Raw genomic sequence first — 24,632 nt, 5'->3', positions numbered from 1 at the left:
GGCAGTCCTTGACTCTAGTGATGAAATTGGCAATGGCTGTGTCATGACAGCTATTACTGGGATCATCTTAACAATGTTTAAAAAAAACTTTGTTTGACATTGTGAAAGTGGTGTTGCAGCAGTAATCATGTAGGTAGAGTCCTTTAAGTCCCACAGGACCACAGCTATGGAATAAAAGGACAGAAGAGATGACCAGTGCTTGTAAACCTTATCTTTAACTTCAGCTGACTCAGAAGCACTCGCCACCTTATGGTGTCTATTAAAACGGGAACTCAGAGGGCTAGCCTTAGTATGTCTCTTTTTTTCTTTTTTTAAAGATTTTTTTTTATTTATTTGACAGAGATCTCAAGTAGGCAGAGAGACAGGCAGAGAGAGAAGGGGAAGCAGGCTCCCCGCTGAGCAGAGAGCCCTATGTGGGGCTCGATCCCAGGACCCTGAGATCATGACCTGAGTCGAAGGCAGAGGCTTAACCCACTGAGCCACCCAGGTGCCCCAGTATGTCTCTTTTTATTTAATCGGGCAGGCATGAGGGGATGGGGTTATGATAGCCACTGAATGTGAATCACTGTGCCCTTCCAAAACAGACCAGATGATAATGATCAGTCTGCCTGAATGTGATTAAATAAATCCTGGGTGCATAATTTCTTTTCTTGCCAAGAATTTTCTTTGTCTGAGAGAAATCATCCTGTGAAGCAAAGACAAACATAGGTAAATGTTTTTGGAGGAGAAAATGCTTCTCTCACTGTAGTTTCATGCTCTTGCTGATAACGTAATGCACAAGGTTTGCCAGGAGCAGGGCATACGGCTACTCATCTTATTACTTTATTAAACACTTAAACAGGGCCTGGCACATAGGAGGTGCTCAGTAGAATTTTGTTAAATGAGAGAATGAACAAGAAATAGTTTGCTGTTCTAACGTTTGCAAGTAAACAGTATTTAAAAGAACTATATTGCTCTCAATAATTATCTTAATTTTAATGATGCCTTATATTTGGAATTCTTACATGAGGGCCACAGGTTATCCATAAAAGTTGGACATTTCCTAAGGTTTGGTACCAAGATCTCTTCTCACACAGCTTTGTTTCCCAGTATCTCAACTACATTTAGGCCACCACTGCCTATAATCTTTCCTCTAATAACTGGAAATCACCATCACCAGATCCATCCTCTGTATTGATCTCCAATGAAATGGCTACTTCTCAATTTGATTACCCTACCCTGAAAGCCATCAACTGACACAGAGATTCTAATAGTCTTTTTGATGAACAGCAGTTAAATATGAATGAACAACAATAGATCACTGGCCATTTGAAGAAAGCCTCCAGTGTTAAAGATACAATAATGCAGGGAAGGGGGTGGGGAGTAAGTCAGAAGAAATAAAAGCAGGAAGCATCACAAGAAAATTATATTTGAAAAAAGGATTAGTAAGATCCTAAGATGCAAAAGAATTTAACCTTTCCATGAAACAATAACAGAATACAATAAATAAGGAAGAATGAAAGAAAAAAAAAAAAGACCTGGAGGTTTAACATCAAATTAACAAATACATGATTTACATATAAATGGAATAAAAAAGATGTGAGAATATAACTCCCTTAATTATTTAGATAGTTTTTAGATTACAATTGCTCATCAGCAAATAAATGAAAAAAAGTGCCAAACGAAGGCATAGTATTAAAACATTTCGGAATACTGGAATAAAGATATAGTACTAGAACCAGAAAGAGAAAAAAAGAAAGAAAGAGAGAAAACTGATCACATACGAGTCAGAAGCTCAGTAGACTTCTCAGAGCAACAACAGAAGCTGAATGATTTTGAAGTGGTGATTTTAATATTCTGACCAACTTTTTTTTTTTAACTAGAATTTTATAACCAGCCAAAATATCATTTAAGTTTTAGAAAGAATACATGCATTTTGCCCTAAAATTTGCTCTAGGCTGTAGTCAGATAGAAGGCAGGAAAGAAACACTATTCTGATAAAGGACTTACAGAAACAAAGGCAGAGTGCAGGAAACAGAATCCAAGACGAGAGAAAAAGGGAGATAAATATCCATCAGCATGAGCTTCTGGAGAAGATCTAAAGTAGCCCAGTCAGATTGGCAGGAGGTCTGAGGCCTCCAGGAAGGCTGTACAAAAGGGGATTTAATAGCTAAGTAGAGTTTAGAGGACTTTAAACCTTCTGTTAGAGATTTCAAGAACTCATGACAGATGTAGATGAACACCCATAAAAGGAAAAAAATAGGTTTATTACTGACTCAAGAACAAATAAATGCCAGAAAAGAAATGCCATCATAATAGCAAACACTAAGTTCAGTCCATATTTACATGGTTATCATAACTCAAATTCTGAATCTTAATACAACCAATGTTTCTAAAGTCAATATATGGAAGGACAGATAGAAGGGAAAATGGAGGTGAGAAGGTGGGGAAGGGGATATAAGTGAGCCAAACCATCATCTTACAAATAGGAAGTCAAAATAATGCATAAGACTACAGAATAAGGACATATTTAGTAACATGGAAATAAATCTCAGAAGAAAAAGACAACACAGGCTTGTAGAAATGCTCAAAGATGAGGAATATGTGCATGCGTGTGTGTGTGTGTATTGGAAAAAGGGGTAGGGCTAGACATTTCTGCATTTCATTTTCAGTTTAGTAACACTTCTAATGTCTATTAGAAGTGTTAACATATGAAGTCTTTTTTTCATGGATTACTTTGATAAGCATTTAAAAATCATTTAGGGGCACCTGGGTGGCTCAGTCGGTTAAGCATCTGCCTGAGGCTCAGGTCATGATCACAGGGTTCTGGGATCAAGTCCTGCATCAGGCTCTCCACTCACCAGAAAGCCAGCTTCTGCCTCTCACTCTCCTCTGTGTGCTCTCTCTCTCTCTCAAATAAATAAATAGAAATCTTTAAAAAATAAAAATAAATAAAAAATAAAACATCTTTTCAAGGGCACCTGGATGGCTCAGTGGGTTAAGTGTCTGACTTTGGCTCAGGTCATGATTTCATGACCGGCACTCAGTGGGGAGTCTGCTTGTCCCTCTGCTTCTCCACCTTCCTCATGCTCCCTCTCCTTCCCAAGTAAATAAATAAAATATTTTAAAAATAAATAAATAAAAATCATTAAAAAAATTTTTATTTTTAACTGACACTTAAATTTTGGATAACAGCCCAAACTTACCTATAATTAGAAATTTAATTATGCATCTAGTTTCTCTGACTGCAGGACATTTAGAAGTTAATTAACATACGTAAAGTGTTAGGGAGTATTCTTTATGAAGGCATCTGGAGTGTCTCTCAGATTTTAGTGTCCATTAACACTGTGATGTCTAATTCTTAATTTTAGATTTGGTACTGCCCCCTTAACTAAGCTGTTAAGTATGGCCAACAAATATTAAAGAACTAATAGAAAAAAATGATGCATGGCGAATGGCAGAGTAACAATTTGAAAATGAAAAATCCAAATACTTGCCAAAGGCTTTTGTATTAACCAAGATCTACTGTAACTCCTTTTGCTGTTTTTCTTGTCATTTATAAGTGAATTATATTTTTTGAACAATTAATACTATCAGTTACTTTTTCTGCATAACATATTTTAATTTTCTGTAAGAATTTTCTGTAGCTACAGAGGGGTTACAGTAGCCAAATTTTTTAAAGGAGAATTGCTGCTACTTGAGAATAAAATTGAGAGTGGGGGAGGGGTAAAGTATAACCAGTTATAGGTTGATAAACCTTAGGTCGGAAATAATATCTAACAATGATGAAATGTAAATAAGTTTATTAGAAAACATGTACTGGGCAGAAAAGCACCAAAATGACATAAGGAAGTCTCCACTATTCATAGCACACTAGTTCTTTTCTCTCAGAATCGAGCAAAGTACAGAAGAGACCTTTCTCATGCAATCCTGGTCAGTCCTTGAATTGGACAATCACTACTATTTTTATCTTTTATTTCTAGATATGTTGTTTTCTTATCAGTAATGGAAATTTTTGAGTTTTTTCCCTCCAACTTAATATTGTACTTAGAACCCCTTGGGTCAGTTCTGACTAGTTTACACCATCAGATAAATGTTCTCAGCTTCTTAAATCAATTCTTCCAGAGGTACGGCCACTAGGCAGATTCAATCTTTTTGGTTTAAAGTTATTTTCAAAATAATTTAGAAGTTCCACTGTTAGTCCCACCATATTTAAGAATCTCCTGTAGTTCTTGTCCCACCATTAGGGAACACAGGGTGAATATTTCATAACACAGTCACGTTCTGGTAAGGCTGATTGCTTGGGTAATGACATTAAACTCTTTCAATTTCCTTCTGAAGGCAGTATGTACTGTTATAATGCAACATTTTTCTGTTCCAAAGCTTGTGGGCAGTTACAGAAAAATAGTAATGAGCGTTTCTTTAAATAGAACAGCTGCACTTGTGGGTTTTCAATGCTAATGTTCAGCGACCACTAATTTCATATCTTACCAGGCAAAACTGTATTTTATTCATTATGGAGCGAAACACATTTTGAGACTCTTAAGGCTGACTGCATGAAATTTAAGGGCAAACTGATACTTGTCTGAGCTCTGCAGGACAGAAATTTACGTGCATATTTTGAAGAATTTTACTTTTACTACTCAATTCCTTTAATGAACTATGGGATTTCTCTGGGTTCTGTCATTTGGGACTTCAAGCTGCTTAGTATCCATAAGGAATATTACCAGAGATTACCCGGTACTTAGAGTGATTGGAAAGAGAGGATTGCACTCGAGTCCATATTCACAAAGCACATCTTAACACTCTAAATGTGATGGAAATCATAATATGACTCTTTGGCGTCGTGGCACTCCCTTTACACCACGGGATGGCACATCTCAAACTGCAAAAGAAATTTCTTTTCAGAAAGCGTGCAGGGTTTTGAAGCTACCCTCAAACATGCTCTGGAGTCAGGACCAGCAATAAAATCTTACCATAATTCATAGAACCGGAAGATTATTTTCCAGCACAAAAAAATTATTTAAAAATCACACTTATTTGTTGTGTTAAAAAAAAAATCACAAAATATGGGGCGCCTGGGTGGCTCAGTTGGTTGGGTATCTGACTCTTGGTTTCTGCTCAGCTCATGATTTCAGGGCCATGAGACTGAGCCCCGTGTTGGGCTCCACACTCAGCAGGGAGTCTGCTGGTCGGTTGGGAGATTTTCTCTTCCTCTGCCCATCCCCCTGCTCATATTCTCACGCTCTCGGTCTCAAAAGTAAGTAAGTAAATAAATAAATAAGTCTTTTTAAAAAAAATCACATATCAACAATAGTTAAATCTTTTAAGATAGAGATAGATACACATATGTATGTGTCTGTATATGTATATATGTATGTGTGTTTGTGTGTATTTATACATAGACTTAATGGGACTTCAATGACTTCTAAAGGAATGTTTCATTTTCTAGTATCGTTAGGAAATGTTAAGATTTTCCTAATTTTCTGTCACTTCATTTCTCTTTCAGTTTTCCACAGCTGCCCTATAGTAGTTTCCTTCTTTGTTTACTCTGCTATTTTTGTAATCCTCTGTTCTCTCCTTCCTAGTGCTTTCTCCACAATTTCTCTGATACAGATCTAATCAAGATATGTGGGGGTGGGGGTTGTTTGTTTGTTTTTCTGAAGGAGGTACCACGCCCAGTCTGGAGCACAAAGCGGGGCTTCAACTCTTCCCATCAAGACTAGAGCTGATACCAAGAGTCTGACTCTCAGCCAGTTGCCACTGAAGCACCTCCACATGTAATCAAGTTTTAGTTCATTAATCGTGTTACTCCAATAAAGTCCCTGGGTTCTTAAATCTAAAGAAACATGAATATAATTGCCATGAACTAGGGAAGCTGAAGGGACTCCATTTTACAATGTTTCCATCTCTGCTGTTTTTCTGGGAGGCCCCATTTACTCATGTTCCATATGTTGCAAAAGAAGCTCCGTTCCCACTTCAAGGGGGTAGCAAGAAAGTCAATCATTCTCTGAGTTTTTGTCTTGGATCCCAAACACCCGTTAACACCTAAGAAAACCTGATCCCAAAATGTCCCAGGACGTTAGCTTCAAACTAAGCGTGGCTGATGCTGGCATCAATACCCCTACCCTCCGTAATTTATGGAGTAACACCTATTGTTCACCCAATACTTGCCCGTGATTGACCCTACGCTGGACTCCTGGAGGAACACATACCCCAGACTCTTTCCTTCCTTCCTTCCTCTCTTTCTTTCTTTCTTTCTTTCTTTCTTTCTTTCTTTCTTTCAGATTTTATTTATTCATTTGACAGAGATCACAGGTAGGAAGAGAGGCAGGCAGAGAGAGGGGGGTCCAGGGGCAGGCTCCCTGCTGAGCAGAGAGCCTGTTGTGGGGCTCGATCCCAGGATCCTGGGATCATGACCTCAGCCGAAGGCAGAGGCTTAACCCACTGAGCCACCCAGGCACCCCTACCCCATACTCTTTTCTAATATTAACCCTTAGCCATAAGCAACAGCAGAACTCATTCTTCTTTCCAAGTCTCCCAGACACTTCGTCTGCTCTTCTGTCTGTCACTCACACTATACAATACACTCTTTCAGTTTATAAATATACAATAAATAAATAAATAAACAATAATTTTTTTTTGTTTATTTATTAAATTTTTTTATTTTATTTTTTGTTTACTTATTAAATTTTTTGTTTATTGTTTATAAATAAACAATAAATTTTCACTTTCTCTGGCTCACGTTGGATTTCTATCCTGAGTGAAGCCAAGGACCCTCTTGGCTGGTTCTGTGGGATCTTCCCCTGGGTTCTTGGACCCAGCCCGCCTGCATCAGCAATACAGTTCATTTGTTTGTTTTTTCTAATTTTGATTACATGTATGCATTTCTGTATGTGTGTGCATATGCAGCTAGCTAGTTTTTTAAATCAAAGCTACACTGTAAATATTTCAATTTGAAAAATTTTAAAGTAGAAAGCAAGTGAAATATGTTTGCACTGCACTAATAAAAAAGAAGAAAACCAAAAAAAAGTACCCTCTGTCTTGCACATAAAAGATACTTGATATGTACATCACAGTGAATAAATTTTAGACAGATATAACATCTCAAACAGAATTTGAGAAAGATCAACTTTTTGCATTCTGATGAAAGGCAAATCCTACAAATGTATATGAATAAAGTAAATGAATTATTGTTTCAAAAGTTCTATTTTTCATCAGATGAAAGATTTCATCTGAGGAAAGACAGAACCAGAAAACAAGGCAAATCTAGTCCTTCATTACTCACCATATGTCGTAAGTACCTGTCCCTATACAACCAGGTGTTTAGTATCAACGAATATAATAAACATCAAAGGAAAAGTATATATAAATAGCAATTTAGAATTGAAAAGAGTTTTACCAAAGACAGTCAGCTCTGCTGGATCACTGTCTCTTTCTCCCACCATATTGGTGCCAACACAAGTATACATCCCTGCATCGCTTTTCCGGGTATTGGAGATCATCAGTTTTCCACCACGGATCTGTTAAAATTAAAAAAAAAAAGAAAGAAAGAAAAGAAAAAAGAGAAAAGAGGGAGGGGGAAAAAAGAAAAGAAAAAAAAAAGAAAGGAAAAGAGAGAAAGAAAATGGAAAGTAAAATAAACAGCAAAGAGAAGGTGACTAATAAATAATTTTGAATATTTAAGCAGAATATTTTTTTCCTAAAGGAAATAGCTCAGTGTCTAAGACACAAAAATGTCTCCCTACTTTGGAACCTGCGTGCATTTTTTTCTTCTCTTTATTTCTCCCTCAAGATAAGCCTTCATATTCCCTTTCTAGAAAATGCTTTTGGGCCTTCTTTTTCTTTTTTGTCTGGGTCTGGTCCTATTTTTTGTGAATGCTTCTACCAAATCCTAATGGTTGGTCTTACTCTGAAGTAGGTGGAATGAATGGCTATTGTTATTTGTTATCAGAAAGAAGCACTACATAACCTCTTTTGGTAATATAATGAAATCCAACAGACACCAAGGGATTCAACAAGCCATTTATTGACCACCTCTATGGGCTGGGCAGTGTTCTAAATGCCCGAGATTCAGGGGTAAACCAAATAATAATAAACCTCTGCCTTCGTGGAGCTTAAATATCAATTGTTCGCATTAATTATCTATGTCTTACCTTGACGGTATGTATGAGATAATTTCTGAAGAGGAGGGCAGGTTGGATAAAAATAAATATATATATTTTTAAATGATGAGAGTACGAATTGGTATAAATCATTGACTTCTAATAGGTGCTTCCTAATTGTTTCCTAAATGAGAAGCATTTATTGACCAAATAAACCAATGTCATATGTTAAAATGTCTATTTCTTAAAGAGGATATTGAAGCAGAATTAGATTTTCAGTATGTGTATCATCTCATGGCTTCTTTTCCAATTTTTTTTTCTTTGTATTTATGCAATTTGACAATCTTAACATCACAATGACTGAATGTTCTTCAAGAGGAGAGAAGAACATGCTGGTTTCCTCTGTTAACTTTTATCTCACAGGCAAACAAAACCCATGTAGGTATGTTTTCAATGGATATATTTCATGCTCTGATACTTGTAATGTCACAGAAAGGGACTTTCAATATTATTTTTACATGGGAAGAAAAGACTGTCAACTTGTTCTTAATTATGTTCAGTGGAGTATAATAAATTATGCATTATAAAAATGGCCATGGAGGCCATTTTTCCTCCCCCTGAAGCTGAGTTTGGCAATATGACTTGATTTGACCAATGAAACTAAAGCAATGTTTCAGTAGATGAAAAGTGTTCTCAAATTGGGACTTGTCTTTCTTTGCTATAGCTGGAATCCTGAGACCATGATGGGAACCAGTCTGATCTGGCCTGCTGGAAAATTAGAGGCCATGAGAAGAACCAAGATGCCCAGAGGAATATAAGTCAATGGCCAGACATGTAAGGTTACCCTAGATCATCCAACTGCCAGCACATCTTTTAACCAGGCCACAGACGCATGAGAAAACCAAGCTAAGATCAGCCAAGCTGGCCCAGAATAAAGAATTGTCATCTTATCCACAGAATCATAGTCTAAATAAATGGTTATTATAAGTTGCTGTATTTTGCGGTGGTTTCTTATAAAGCGAAAATTAAATGATGCAAACATGAACTAGAACCCCTTCAACAGTGATTTTACTCTATCACCAGGAGCATATTTTCATGCTTGGTATCCAAGCACAGACCACTGAGAACCAAATTCTCCCTGGCAGTGTGGATCCTCATGGTGTCAAGAGTTCAAGCCAGAATCACATGAATATATGTTGTGATCTCTTACATCACCTATCTGGTTCTATGTTATGATATAACCATGATGCAAATATTAAAAAAAAAACTTCATTTATAAGATACTTTTAAAGATTATAGATACCAGTCTACACGGACTTTTTATAGAAATGGAACATTCATTCAGTTAAAGAAGACACTATTTTAAGTAAAATACATTTATTCTCAATAATTGTACTAAATATAAAAATTATATTAAGACTAGCATCCAAACTTTGAAGCATTATCTACTATTTCAGTGAACTGGTTCCCATAAGCATCACAAACAAAGGTTGAGTGGGTCATCTAAAAATATAAAATAATATGCCATTCCTCTTCACTATCTCTTTACAATGTTCTGAGGGTCTCATTTTGATATTAATCAAGTAATGAACGTAATCATCAATTTTCCCTGAAAGCAGACTATTGTTCTACAGAAGCTAAATGGCAGAACCAAAAAAGCCATGTTTATTTGGATTTTACTTTATACCTCTTAAACTTTTAAATGAATTCAAGTATAAAATTTTAGTTATAAATATTAAATCTGAAAACTGGAAAAGGTGCTTGAAGTACCCATTATGTCACATTACTTTTTCTTATAATTTTGGAAATAGTGCCAAAAGAAATGTTCTAGTTAATATGGCTTAGGGCCACCATTTACCCTTTATCACTCACATGATACTACACGATCAAAAGATGCATTTGAGATGTTGAGCTTTGTCATCTTTGTACTGCAAAGATATATATACATGCATTTCCACATTCATATATATTTATATATTCATCTTTTCATATTCAGATTGGTACAATTATTAATATATCATCTACACTTGATTTCTATAATTTGTGTCTCTTTGAAGCCTCATCCTAAAGTTTCAGTTCTCGTTATTCTTTTTCAGTCCTTTCAACGCAGTGTAAGTGGTAATTAGCATTCAGTGCAGGTCTACAATTTTATTAGCAATAAAATATATCCATTTGAATACTTGATAGTCAATCTCTGTAGGCGTTAGTTAATTTTAATTCAACTCACACTTATTCTTTCTTCCTTGTCATCAATTCGAACTTTGTCTTTCTTCCAGTAGATGGTGGGTTCTGGGTGTCCCCTGGGAGGTTGGCACTCCAAGATGGCAGGCTCTCCAGCTGCTACTACAACATCTGTGGGATTTTGCCGGAAGTCATCTCGTAACACTAAAGAAAAACAATGGTAGTGAAAGAAAACTCAATGAGTACATCATTGTTGATAAGTACATCAACAGTTACAATCAGTAACTGTCGCTTTCTCTTGCAAAAGGTAACTTCATACTTCGGGTATACTAATCATAATTAAATATTTCCTAAGAAACATAGCCATGCCCCTCTTAAAACATTCTAGAGCCAGCCTAAATGTTCAACAGGGAAATGGCTGACCATGGGATCATGCATCTTTGCTACAAAATCTGATTTAAAATATAAGAAAAGTCTAAGGAAAATAAGAAAGACTCATGATACAGTTTTGAGATTTAATACTCAAGATACAAAATTGTTTATGCAGCAAGACCCGATTTCCTGTAAAGAAAAAGCATACATACATACATATCTATAAAGACACTAAATCGTCAAGTTATACTTAAAACCCCAAAACAAGTCATGCGTGCGTGGTCTGTGAGCATGTATGCGTGTCAGTCTGGGAGAGGAAATAGGGTGAACACTTTTTGAGAATGCCCTTTCTCGTGACATAAATAGAGACAAGATCCACACTGTTTTCTTTACACTTCAGAAGATGGACTCATTGTTCACCCTGCAATGCACTAGCACCCACATACACAGGGCTACATTTTCATTCTCCGTGCATCTCCACCTGCCAAGCGACATCTGGGCAGCGTGACATTCAGAGCGGAGATATCCCTTATAGCAGTTTGGCCACTCTGAATTTCCCCTCCTTTCATTAGGAGAACAGCAGGTTGGACCTTCATTGTAACCTCGGAAAATCTGGCATGCCTGGCTCTCCAAATGTCACCTATCTATCTGTGTGTGCTTTTCTTTGGCTGGCAAGATGAAAAGCCCGGAGAAATGACTTGGCCCTATCAGATTGCAGAAAGCTGGATTTCTTTAGCAAATAAACTATGTTAGGGGAAACCTTCAAAAAAGTAGTTGAGATGGGACCTATACCGTATACCTCAACTGCCTCTGCTTTTTCTAACCACCTTGACTTTCCTATTCCTTTGTATTCCAACACTGACAACTTTATTTCCTAAGCGTATTGAAAGGAAAACACACATATGTACACACACACACAGACAAACACAGGCACATACAGTGTCTATCCATAAATTGGTCAAGCTGGATTGGGTCACACACCAACTGCCTTTAGTGTCCTATAATGAGACCTACTTCTGCACTCTGCTCCTTTGTTGGGCAAAGTCTCTAGGTTAATTTAATTCTCCAAATAAATAAACATTCCCTGGCCTGAAAATAGCTCGAGAGAGACAACCGAGGACTTTTAGGGCTTTTCTTCTCTTGTCTCTTGCAACACATCCTTTAACAGGGGTTTCCATCTTAATGAAGTCACAGCCTTTACAAGATTAGAGAACCTCTTCTCCTATTGAAGGAACAGTAAGAAAGAATTCAGCACAAATTGCTCACTCCCAGTTTATAAGCTGATTAATTTACTGCTTTTGCTGCTAAGGAAATGTGTTCCATTTTAGCACGGTGAGCTGCCCATTTTTTGGTTCTCTTGTCTCACTGGCAAGAGAGGTGTGATTTATATGCATAAGGATTTGCTTCTGAATGGGCTCAGAGAAGTGTGCATTTAAATGTGACATTCAGGCAGGGGGATGGGAAGGGGTTAACACTGTGGTTCCCTTTTGCAGGTAAATCCTCCTGGGAAAGCACGCTGGTGACTCATTTATATTCTAAATACAGAACAGCTGCCTATTTATGCAATGTTAAGACATGCAAAAATATGGTAACAAAGTGGTGAGCACCCCAACCATATCCGGAACGGCAACAAATGGTGTTTTGGCAGTCCCTCAATCTGACACATCTGGCCAGTTGAAGGACCTTCTCTAGAACTGGCCTCCTAACAGATGACATGCCAAAAAGCCTCTGCTCAAATGGTAGTCCAGGCCGTTGCAAATCATTCAGAAACAGAGTGTTACATCAATGTGCAACAAGACAAATTAAGAAAAAAAAAATAATAAAGGTCCTTTGACATGGAGGACAAAAAGGAGAAAAATATCATAACAAACTAAGGACTGCTACTCTCTTAAACAATATAACATGTGTTTACGGCATTCACAAAAAAGAAAATGACTCCAATTTGCAAATGAAGCCAAGAAATCTAACATCAACTGTAATTTTAGGCTTTCAGACTATTCACCCAGAGAGTAGGGTGAGATAATAGTATAATTGGTACTGTACCCTCTTCAACTGGGAAAATGCTCTTTGGGGTTTGTACAGCATTCAGTTAATTCATTTTTTTGCTTAGTGATACCATTTCTTTCACCCTAAGTCTTTGGGGGTATTCAAATGGGTTTCTTCTTTCTCTCAAAGAAAACAGTCAAAGGGAACACATCCTCTTCATCAGGTCCTAGCACAGAAGACCGCAAACTTACTCTTAGCGAAAAGTAGAGCCATTTTTACTCTTTTCAAACTGCAAAAAAGGGATAGGTATGTTCTGATGCTGGCTTCCATGTGTCCAAGGTTTGTAGATCCATTCCTTAATATAAGCAAGATAAAACAAAATAATAGGGCGCCTGGGTGGCTCAATGGGTTAAGCCTCTGTCTTTGGCTCTAGTCATGATCTCTGGGTCCTGGGATTGAACACCACCTTGGGCTCTCTGCTCAGCGGGGAGCCTTCTTCCCCCCTCTCTTTCTGCCTGCCTCTCTGCCTACTTGTGAGCTCTCTCTGTCAACTAAATATATAAAATCTTAAATAAATAAATAAATAAATAAATAAATAACTCTTGTCTCCAATTTTTGTTCTAATTTTTCATTTCTGCCTTGGATTTTGCTCTATACTTTACTGCAGGTGAAAAAGAAAAGAAAGTATTCCCTGTAGTAAAGAATTCATGCATTTTGGGTGAAGGGAAGTAAAATGGTCTTGTAAATGTAGAAAAGGGAAGCAAATCCAAATTAAGCCTCTATTTTTTTTTTTTTTTCTTCTGAGCCCCTATTGTAGAAAGAACTGAGAGAGCTACATTTTTGATGGGACTTGACAAGTAAGCCAAAGCAAGAGTATAAAACAGTATGTGTAATAACTAAAGCTCCAAACAGGTCTTTTAAAGTAGACTGAAAAGAAATAAATCCAATTAACTGAGAAAAGAATCTGGTTACAATGACAAAAGTTTAGAGGATAGTGGTAAGTTATGCTTTCAGGAAAAAAAAAAAAAAAAGATATGATAGATATACACTCTTGATTTAGCATTTACTTGTGGAGCTAAATTTAGAATACAAAGGTTCAAGTCTCCATGGGGGGAAACATGTCATTGGCTAGAACTGAGATATTCTTCTCTGTATATGAGCTGAAAACCACAGATGAGAATTCACTCAGCTACTAACCTAGAAGAGATCTGCATTCTTTTCACACTGACATGCACTATGACTTAGAAAGTTATTCTGGAAGATCAGAAAATTCTGAATTACTTGTGTGTTTGATAAAATATAATTCATAGTCATGACATAAAGATCTGCAACAAATTAATTCAATTCTCCAGGAACGTATTAGACACAACAATGTGCTTGCACTGTCCTATAAAATGGTTAAGAAATAGAAAACAAGAATGACATGATAAGCTTTTTTCTCTTTTTCCCTGAATGATCCCTCCCTCCTGGCTTTTAGTCTCATGTGTAATCTCCGCTGTACGGTGGGCTGGACCTTGTGACTTGTATTTACTGAAGAGATTATTGCAAAGTGATGGAATATCACCTTCAAAATTGGTTTATAAATGATTGTAACATTCATCTTTTTCACTCTCTCTGTCTCTTTGTCTCTGGGATTCCTCTGATCACGTAAGATACAGGAGGCCCATTTGACGACCATCTAAAGGCAGTTTCCAGGCAACAGAGAGCAAGGAACTGAGGCTTTCAGTCCAACAATGCTGGAGGACCCAAATCCTGCCAACAACCACGTAAGCTTGAGAGCAGAAACTTTCCCAGTTGAGCCTTCGCATGATACCACAGCCCTGACCAACTTCTTAACCACAGCCTTATGAGAAATCCTACAGCAGATGACTGATTTAACTCTTATCTGGTTCCTGATCCACAGACAGAGAATAAATGTTTGTTATTTTAAGTCACTGAGTCTTGTAGTTTGTTACACAGCAATAGGTAACTAATATCATGCCCTACAAGAGTTTTAGATTCAGTTGTGCCTTTAGAGCTTACATCTCTGATTCCTGTCTACTCATAATACCATCTTCTTTCCCCTCCAACTCCTCTCCCTTCTGTCCCAAATCAAGAGTCCTCAAGAATTTTAAAAATAGATATTTTATATATTTTATATCTTTATGTATTACATAAAATAGTTTATACTTTTTACACTTTTATTTTATATTTTGTCAACAAAGGCAAGGCAAATCATTAGACATTCCCATGTTAGTTTATTAAGTTAAATTAGCAGTCATAGTGAGACAAGACTGTTAAGAGGCCAAAGATGTATTTCTGAATTACAAGGTACACATGCTTCAGAGTAGTTACTAGAAATATAGAGACTAAAAATATTACTAATGAAAGTAGTCATACACAATATTGGATAAAGAATACCATCCAAGACAAACTAAATCGATCATGAGAAAGGTAATCTAAAAGGAAATTAGAATTAAAAACATTGTTAGCAGCAGCTGAAACCGATAGCAACTCAGCGACACTGATAACGAGGCTTCTTTGTCAGCAGGGTTTCTCTCTATGTGCCCATAAGCTGTCAGAGCTGTGTGGCTCAAGAATCTCAGTAGAAAACATACAGAGGAACATCTAATAATCAATGTACATTAGCATTTTGTCATCTTTTTGCTTGGATATCTCCCTCAGATTTGCTTCTGTTTCCTTACTTTTTCTCATTTCTTCCTTTGGACACATACTGTTCTTTCAGTGTCAGCTTCAGACTTAGTTATCTGAGAAGTTTTCCTTCTATGCTCTCACTGGACTAGGTATCCCTCCAATGGGCTCCCATTTGAAGGGCATGAGGAGACCTCATCATATGTTCTTGATTGGTTGACTGAAGTGACGAACTCCTCTTCAAGAGGTGTGTTGTAGTCCTTTCCTCATATCAAATAAACCACAACATTTTTGTTTTGAAGCCACAATGTTTTAATTTGATTTTAAATGTCATTGATGAAGAACAGTTGATGTTGGTTGGATTTAAGGGATACCATACTTGACTTGCCTACCTACAAGCTCATCTATCTCTAAAATAAAATCTAGGCAGTTCAAGAAGGTCAGAAATTAATCAAAGACACAACAGATTTATGCCAACCAGTAAAACTGGAAGATCAAATTATACTATCAGTATTATAATGGACTTAGAAAAAATGCAATAGCCATTCCTACAGCTGGTAGGAATGGCTATTGCATTCTTCTCCCTACCTTCTCCCTACCATCACTAGCATCATCACCACCTAACACCATGGGGAACGATTAAGTGTAATGCCAACCAGCCTGAAGCTCAGGTCTTCTTCTGAGGAAGAACACTGTCTCTTCCTGCTGCACTAAATGGTTGCTGTTGATGGCCATGCTGTGACCCCAGGGGGAGCTCCAGCCTCAGGATGAAACTGAGGTTATGCACTTGAAAAAAATTCAGGTTCTTGATGACCTATATGAACAAATAAATCTTGAAGACTATGCTCAATCTGGACTTTCTAGTTACATGATCTACATAAGTTTGTTTTTTTTTTTTCATACTTAGACCAGTTTAAATTGAGTTTCCCCTTTCAACCAAAAGCTCCCCATTGACAAGCTGTAATAATTCTGCATTTTTCTGGTTTCAATGATGGGAAGGCCAAATAAATCAAAAGAGGAATCACCACTCATAACAAACTATTTCATTGTGTTTGATACAGTCAAACAAAACAAAGGCAGAATGGACAGGCTAGCCACCCGCTAAATAGATGATAAAATCTGATATTTAGGGGACAAGTCATCAGTGGTTTCTTCTGCACAGAAGGGGAACGAGAGAGAAGGAACTCAGTGGGGAGACATCCTGCCACTGCTGTGCAAGCTGACACTCTGGCACTTTGGCACCTCTGCAGCACGCTGACAATTCCAAAATGAACCGCTCTCACCCTCCATCTCCGCTATGACTCCCGGTGCAAGCAAATGCACTCAGCAAATGATCCAGATAAACCAGTGATAGGAACTGGAGCATGCTGAAAAAACAAGGATGCCCTGTGACTTGTTCATTTTCAAGTCACAGCATTTTGGGAAGCCTGGTACTCTGCAGGGAATAAAACACACAAACACATAATTCACAAGAGGAATAGCCCACTCCAGGTTTCTTAGCCCAGCCTTTATTCTTGAATCCTTTTTTTTTTTTTTTAAAGCTCTGTTCTGCCCTCACCAGCAATAGAATTTGAAGGCCTGCTCCGAGTGCCAAGTCTTCCTTAATGTTTTCCATTAATGTTTAGAACTTGCTGAAGGATTCTTAGAAATTGCATGGAAACATCGTGCTCTCTGTAATTTGTATCCGTAACCTCTGTAATGCGTATGTTCTCCTTGGGGACCAAGTGTTGAGATCATTCATAAACTCTTGGATCGCATGTGGCACTGCAAACTGGTGACATCTGACCACGGCAGACTCCGAGGCCTGTCTCTGGCAATCATTTCCTTTGGTTTGAGTTAAGGAGCCGGCAGTTGGCATACCTTCAACACTTGGAAGTCCTATTTTTGGCAAAGCCCAGCATCTGATATTTGACAGGGATCTGCATACTCTATCCATTAGGTTAGGAGGAAATTGTGGATTGGAGCTAATTAATGTTTAATCGGCTCCTCTTTTTTCTTCCTTAAAGTGCCATCCTCCACAAAACTGTTCATGTGGGATTAGTGTCTCCAGCATCACAGAGAGCTCAAAGGAATGAGAGCTTCTTAGAGATGTGCCCAAATATAGTGTGTGAGGAGGAGGATGGTGTCTAGAACAGCAGGTATTAGCCTAAACATGTTCAAGGCAAAGCCTTCTTCTATTCAGAAGAAACACCTCCTCTCAACAACCTCAAAATATTCTGCTCTACTACCCAAATAACTTCTTTCTAGCACCTGCCCCACTTAGGTCTAATTCTAGTCTTGGTTACGGAGATGCCTACAACTCTGGGTAATGGAAAAACAGCACAATGAATTCAAAATACAGAACTACACAGGCTAGCACTAAGAAAAAAAAGCATTAAGTAGTATTTCTCAGGATGGTAACAAGGGGGACAGGCTTTGCTGGCTCAGTTGGAGGAATGTGCGACTCTTGATCTCAGGGTAGTGAGTTCAAGCCCCACACTGGGTGTAGAGATTACTTATATAAATAAAACTTAAAAAAGAGAAAAGATGGTAACAAGGGGGAAATACCAGATTTTTCAAGCTTATAATAGTGCCTCCTATATTCTCTAAATCTGGATTTGAGTATAGACAAACAAACAAATAATCATGACATCTTAACAGGATTTGTATTTACAGGATGATTACAAATAGCCATCTGTCTGCTTCTAGCTTTTCAATCTGGTTCATGTCCCAGGAGCCTCAAGTCTTTAGCCAAAGCAGTTAGGCTCCTAGGTATCTGAAAGTCTTGTTACAACCGGTGTTTTTCCCCTTACTTCCCATTTTTCTTCCATATCCCTCCCTTTCTCTTCCTTCTCATTGAACGCTTACTATTAGAACAAGGAAAATAAAAGTTTGAGAGGACTGAACATCATATATATAGATATGCAAAAAAATAAATGCAACATATTTATGTAAGTACACATTTAAATTTAAAATAAATGTAAGTACATATTTAAATTCTAATTTCAGGATGCATCAGATGCTTTATAGCTACATCTATCAGTTTGAATAAAGGAATAAAGAGTGCTATCAAGTAAATATTAATGTGCTGTCTTATTCTGGATCCCAATACATTACTGCCCTCCTCCTGCCTTGTTAGTCCTTATCTGAAGGCATTAGCTTTTACAGCATTCTAACACTGCATGGTTCACAGAGGTCCTCAATCTCGACAGCATCTTCCTTTCATTCTACCCTGTTCTAGTATCAACGGGTTATTGCTCCAATATTTCTCTCCCATGGTGTATTCTGATGTGCATGATCAACATGAATTACAATGCCAAGTAACTGCCAGATGTCATGAGTTATAAACTCAATAGTCTAAGGATTATTACACATTAGGGCACCCTCCGGTGCAAGGGTGTCCTGGAATTTATGTGTTATTTATTACCTATTGGCAGGGTCTCAAAGTAATCTCACCCCTGCTGATGAAATGAGGGTTGGAAGGAGAAGAAGGTCAAGGTCAACCTTCCTTGTCAAGAATGCCAGTTACTCTGAAACTACTGTTGCTTTACCTTTTTTCCCATCTACTGAAACTCAATGAAATCTCTGAAAAGGGGAATAAATATTGTAATGCATCTATTTCAACTTAATGTTGCTTATTTCATTTTTCATCATGTTGCCTATTTTGATGATACATTTCATAACTATAACTGCTAGTGGTCCAATTTAGAAGGTACTGGTGAGCCCCACCATAATCCACAAACTTAAAAATGACCTCTTTGAAAACACACTGTTTATTTTCCTTTTTCTACATAACAGGAACATAGACCAAAGACTAATAGCATGAGACTTATTCAAATTTTCAATGCAACAGTAAGAACATTTTTCAAAAATCATGTCCCACAAGCCTGTGGACTCCTCATTCTTTCCCATCCAATATCTTAAGATTTGCATATGTTCACACCACAAAACATGGTCATTATTCTAAGCTGTCATGAATTTTGCTGAAACGGATGTAATGTGACATCCTATATTCTTCTGGAAATGTTCTATTTGATTACTACATGACACAAAGTTTGAAATGTTTCCTAATCCAGAATATGGCATATTTATTTTCAAATTGACTGATTAAAAAAAGCTCTATCATCTCTCTCTTCTATCCCAAAGACCCAGTAACCTTCTTTTCTTTTGCCACCAAATGAATTCTGAATGCTGCAGTTAACATTCAGTAATCTCATTACCCATCTACCATAAATCTTCAAAAGCATCACCATGTTTTGACAGCTGAGCAGGACAAGAGGAAGCAAAGAGCATATCCAACACTTTTTATGAATGCAAATGTGCGAAAGACCACATTTAAATTATTTCAGAAAACTCATAGAACACCACTGACAACAACTGGAAGACAACGTGCAAAACAATTTTTGTTCACCTATGAAAAGTACAATCTCTTTTATCCCTGATGCTGGGTCCACAACCCACCCCCACTCCACCCATTGCCATATACTCTCTGAAGACAAACTGATACCAAAGAACCAATAATGAATATCTTTTCAGGTGTAAGTAATACTGAGTTCTCATGATGAAAATTTATTGTGTGTTTTCCTGAAAAGTATTTAAATATTTATACATTCACATATACTTTAATCAAAACTTCGTATCTTATAATAAACTGGAAAGATGCCATCTTAAGCATGGAGGTTTAAAAAAAAAAAAAAATCCCTCTCTTCCTCTGCCATACCCTGGAGTCAACCTTGGCCAGCCACAGGCCAACCTTGGCCATGCTATGCTCAGCAATAAGGGAATAAATCAAATTCTTTTCTGAGTTTCTGGCTATATTTTTATTCTCTGGGTTCCACTGTTATTGTGAGGACAGGCACTCAGTACATTTTCATTTCCAAATTAAGACAGAAAAAACAGAGCCACTTCCTGCTTGGAGAGGTGCAAACTCCCTACTCAGAAACAACTACCTCCTTGCATGTGATTGTTTTAGTTTCTCTACCTGAGAGGTTACCAAAACTTGAAAAGTAAGGGTTATCAAAGAGTTGAGGGCACCTGGGTGGCTCAGTCTTTGTCTGCCTTCAGATCGGGTCATGATCCCAGGGTCCCAGGAGCATTGGGCTCCCTTCTCAGTGAGAAGACTGCCTCCTCCTCCCCCACTCCTGCGGCTTGTTTTCCTTCTCCTACTATGTCTCTCAATGTCATATAAATAAATAAAATCTTTTAAAAAGAAAAAAGTTATCAAAGAGTCTACCAAACCTTCATCATTTTGTCTTAATCAAGGCTGTTTGTGATACCAGTTTATTACAATTAACAAATTATTATAATCTCAAATTTTGGTCATTTTCATACACCAAATATCAACTGCTTTACCCCACTCTTCCCCCAGACTGTCTATAAGTGGTAAAATTAGAAACATTTTCTTGATGCTGTCAATAAACTGTTAAATTTATAACTATTCTGAATACCCTACTTCTTCTCCACCATTTGCCCACTTACTTTTGTAGGTCCTGGAACTGACATTTAATTTATGCTTCTGAAACTACGATATTTGGCAAGGAGGCAATATGGCATTGTGGTTAAAATAATGGATTTAGTCAGAGGCCTGGGTTTGAATCTCAGTTCTGCTATTATACTAACTGGATGGTCTTATACAATCTCTGAGCTGCTTCAGAGATTTTGTTTAACAGAAGAGTTTTCCAAATCAGTCGCTTCTTCTTCTTCTTCTTCTTTTTTTTTTTTTTTTAATTTTTAAGTAATTTCTACACCCAACATGGGGCTTGAACTCACAATCCTGAGATCAAGAGCCACATGCTCCAATAACTAAGCCAACTAGGCTCCCCTCAGTTATTTTTAGTCTGATAAGTGTGTACTGCATATTTGGTTGTTGCAAGGTGCTATGCAACACATTTAGGAGGACAAGATACTTCAAGTTGAGATCTTGAGTTCAGGGAGCTAAAGAGACTTATATATAACTCAAAATCTACAACCTGAAAGAAAGAAAGAAAAAAAAAAGCATGCAGTTACTACATTGAGAGGTACATTAAAAATACATTAAAGCCCAAAGGAGAGCAACATTGTATTCAACAAAGAAGGCATTTTAGAGGAGACAATTTCAGAGTTGGGTTTGGAATATACAGCATATGCTTTAATTAATTACAAGAAGAAAAGAAACATTCTGGAATGTGCTTGCATGCACATAAAGTGATCCCTGGAAGAATACCTAAGAAACTAATAACAAAGGTCTTTGCAGAAAAAATAAAACTGGGAAGTAAAAGATGGGAGGGGAAGACCTCATTATATCTGCATTATACTTTTTGATTTTACAACCCTGTTAATGTAGTAATTATTTATTAATACTTACATTTAACAATGTATGAATAAAAATAAAATCAACTATGTGTGTTTTCAAAGTATATGATCTGTCCCAACTGGATTCAACAGAGTTGTAAAGAGGGTACAGAAACCTGGTTTTTCCCAAGAGTCCCTCAGAGACACAAATGAAAGTTTATAGAAGAATGGCAGTTTGGAACATAAATGTCAACAGAATATCTATAGAGGATGACAGGCCTGACCTTAGAGATCAAAATATATAATTTGATTAGTTAGCTCTTTTCTAAGATAGAATAAAAACTCAGAAGACTTGAATGTTGAGAAGTCTCTTCTTTTCATAGAGGGTTAACTGAAGCCCTACTATGAGCTTCATATAAGAGATATGAAGGTGTGGAAGATGACAACCTTTTGATCCAGACCTAGGCCTCTTACTGCCTGTATAGAGGACTGGATGAAAAGCAAGGAAGTTACGGAGGAAGGAGTGAGTAGTGGTGACCTTGGTCTAGTTGAGAGAGGCTTGACGCCATCACATATGCACTGTCTTCACAGACTGCATAAAAGCCAAAATATCTTTACTTAGAAAAAGTTCATCTCTCCCAAATTGTAAGTTGTGAATCTATAAACCCACTTTAAATATGTGTATCAAGAAAATTATAAATGATTCTTCCTTTAAAAATAAAAACAGATCTCCATTGGAAGGTTGTTCATGGAGTCTTCTTTCTTCTTCTTTTTTTTAAAGATTTATTTTTCTTAGAGACAGAAAGACCACAAGCAGGAGAAGCAGAGGGAGAGTGAGAGAGAAACTCAAACACATTCCCCACTGAGCACGGAGCCTAACTTGGGGCTCCATCTCAGCACCCAGAGATCACAATCTGAGCCAAAACCAAGAGTTAGATGTTTAACTTACTGTGTCACCCAGGTGCCCCTTCATACAGTTTTCTTTATTGGCTATGTTAAAAAAAATTGTTTGGCTTTATAAAGATTTTGGTTTATTATCTTGGATATGTCAATGCCTTTTGTATTTCATGTAATTTGAATATACAAAAACATCATTACCTTTTCACCTTATTTAAAAGATTTATTTATTTACTTGAGAGAGCAAGGTAGAGAGGGAACATGTGGGGGGAGGGGCAGAGGGAGAGAGAACCTCAAGCAGATTCTCTGCTGAGCCAGGAACCTAACTTGGGGCTCAATCTCATGACCCATGAGATCACAACCTGAGTCAAAACTAAGAGTCAAAGGCTTTACCAACGGAGCCACCCAGGCACCCCTCACTTTTTATTTTAAAAATGAGGAGACTGGATACATGTATGTACAGATTAAGTATAATGATATTTTTCAGTCTTTAATATAATTATTCTTATAAAATGATATTTGGTGATATATCATAAAATGAATTATATTCCATCTTAAACAATATAATTAACTCTTGAGGAAACTTTCTCTATACCAGTAAATTCAATTTTGTCTAATCCTTAGGTTTATGATAATGTCAGCTCATTAAAATGTTGGTTAAAACTCATTAAAATGCACACTCAGAGGTAACAGCTTCATTACTGTAATATGAGGTAAAGAAAAAGAGAATGTTTTATTATCATTTAATTGTTTTCAGAATTGAATATATTTGCATAATAAAAAGTCTCACTGTATATTTTCAATAGTCTTTAAATATTAAGCTGCCCAATAATTTAAAAATTAGTTCTCTAAACGTGACTTTGTTACTGCAGAATTCTGGTTGTTCTTTGTCATTTAGAAAAAGTGGCCATACTAGAGATAGAAAATCATCTGAAATAATACTAAAATATGTTAACATAGTTTATTTCTTTTTCAATGTTTAGAATGTTTAGGTAGAATAGGATTTCCATACAATAGTGGATGACTTAATCAAATGCTGAGATTAATCGCCTTCACTAGATATGTCAGTACTTTGTAAGAATGGAAAGTCGGGGAGAAATTACATTGGAAATTAGCTATATTTCCAATGCAGATGCAATCATTTCATATTTCTCTCCCACAGTAGCTCAGCCTGACTAAATACTTGATATTATTGCTGAGAATTAAGATGTGGAAAATTTGTACAGGTTTGTTTGTTTGTTTTTTTTTTTTTTGGTATTCTCCTCCAAACCTGACATGATAAAACCATTACTATTAAAGCCCTGTATAAAATATATCTAATTTTAATGTATATTTCCTATCTTGACTTCTAAAATACTCTCCTAATTTTCCTCCTACAAGCCATTTACTCTTGCATGTACTTTGCCAGAAACTTTCTGTTCCTTTATTTTTTTTTCTTAAAGATTTTATTTATTTATTTGACAGAGAGAGACAGCAAAAGCAGGCAGAGTGACAGACAGAGGGAGAGAGAGAAGTAAACTCCCCTCCAAGCAAGGAGCTCGATGTGGGACTCAAACCCAGGACCCTGGGATCGTGACCTGAGGAAGCCTCTTAACTGACTGAGCCACCCAGGGATCCCAGAAACTTTCAGTTCTTAAAGCATAGTAAATGCCACTCAAATATGGAGTTCCTCAGACACACATTCTTCCAACTTAACCTCTGCCAGTCCTGCCTCCATGCTGATGACTAAAGGGAATGCCTCCAGCCTTGAGCCCCCTAGAGCTCCAGACCTGCTTGCTTGACATCACCCACCACTTGAGTGTCTAAGAGTATCTTGAATTTAATGTGACCAAAATGGAATTCTTGATCTTTGTCACACAAATCTTCCTCTTCCTAATCTTCAGTGTCTTTGTATATGGAATTGCCATATACAAATTTTTCAAGAAGTTATTAATTTTCCTCCATTTCTCATACACTATCCTGTCTATCAGTGAGGCCTAAATGACTTTGAAACTTCCTCAGAATCACTTTTCTTTAACTCCACTGCTCTCATTTGGTCTGAGTCACTATCATCTCACCAGGAATAGTGAATCTGTCTCTTAACAATATTATTTTAGTCTTGCCGCTCTTACAGTCAATTCTCCACACAGCAGAGTAATATCATTAAAATTATAAGACAAATCTTGTCATTCCTCTGCCTAAAATTATCCAAAGGACTCATCATATTTATAAAAAAACAAACACTGAGGGTTT

General features: G+C 37.0%; 1 protein-coding gene across 24 annotated transcripts in view; it reads right to left on the bottom strand.

The window, feature by feature from the left end:
* ROBO2 (roundabout guidance receptor 2) overlaps positions 1-24,632 on the bottom strand; it is a 1,669,704-nt gene that overhangs the window by 168,127 nt on the left and 1,476,945 nt on the right. For all 24 annotated transcript variants that reach the window (XM_032878035.1, XM_032878033.1, XM_032878031.1 and 21 more), the window contains 2 exons: positions 10,312-10,469; positions 7,382-7,502 (listed from right to left, as the gene is read on the bottom strand). In XM_032878035.1, the coding sequence (XP_032733926.1) occupies positions 7,382-7,502; positions 10,312-10,469 (279 nt within the window). The remainder of the gene's footprint in view (positions 1-7,381; positions 7,503-10,311; positions 10,470-24,632) is intronic.

The sequence above is a fragment of the Lontra canadensis genome, unplaced genomic scaffold (genome assembly GCF_010015895.1).
Source record: "Lontra canadensis isolate GAN:19392208 unplaced genomic scaffold, GSC_riverotter_1.0 scaffold62, whole genome shotgun sequence".
Lineage (NCBI taxonomy): Eukaryota > Metazoa > Chordata > Mammalia > Carnivora > Mustelidae > Lontra > Lontra canadensis.
This window is presented reverse-complemented; position numbering and strand designations above follow the sequence as displayed.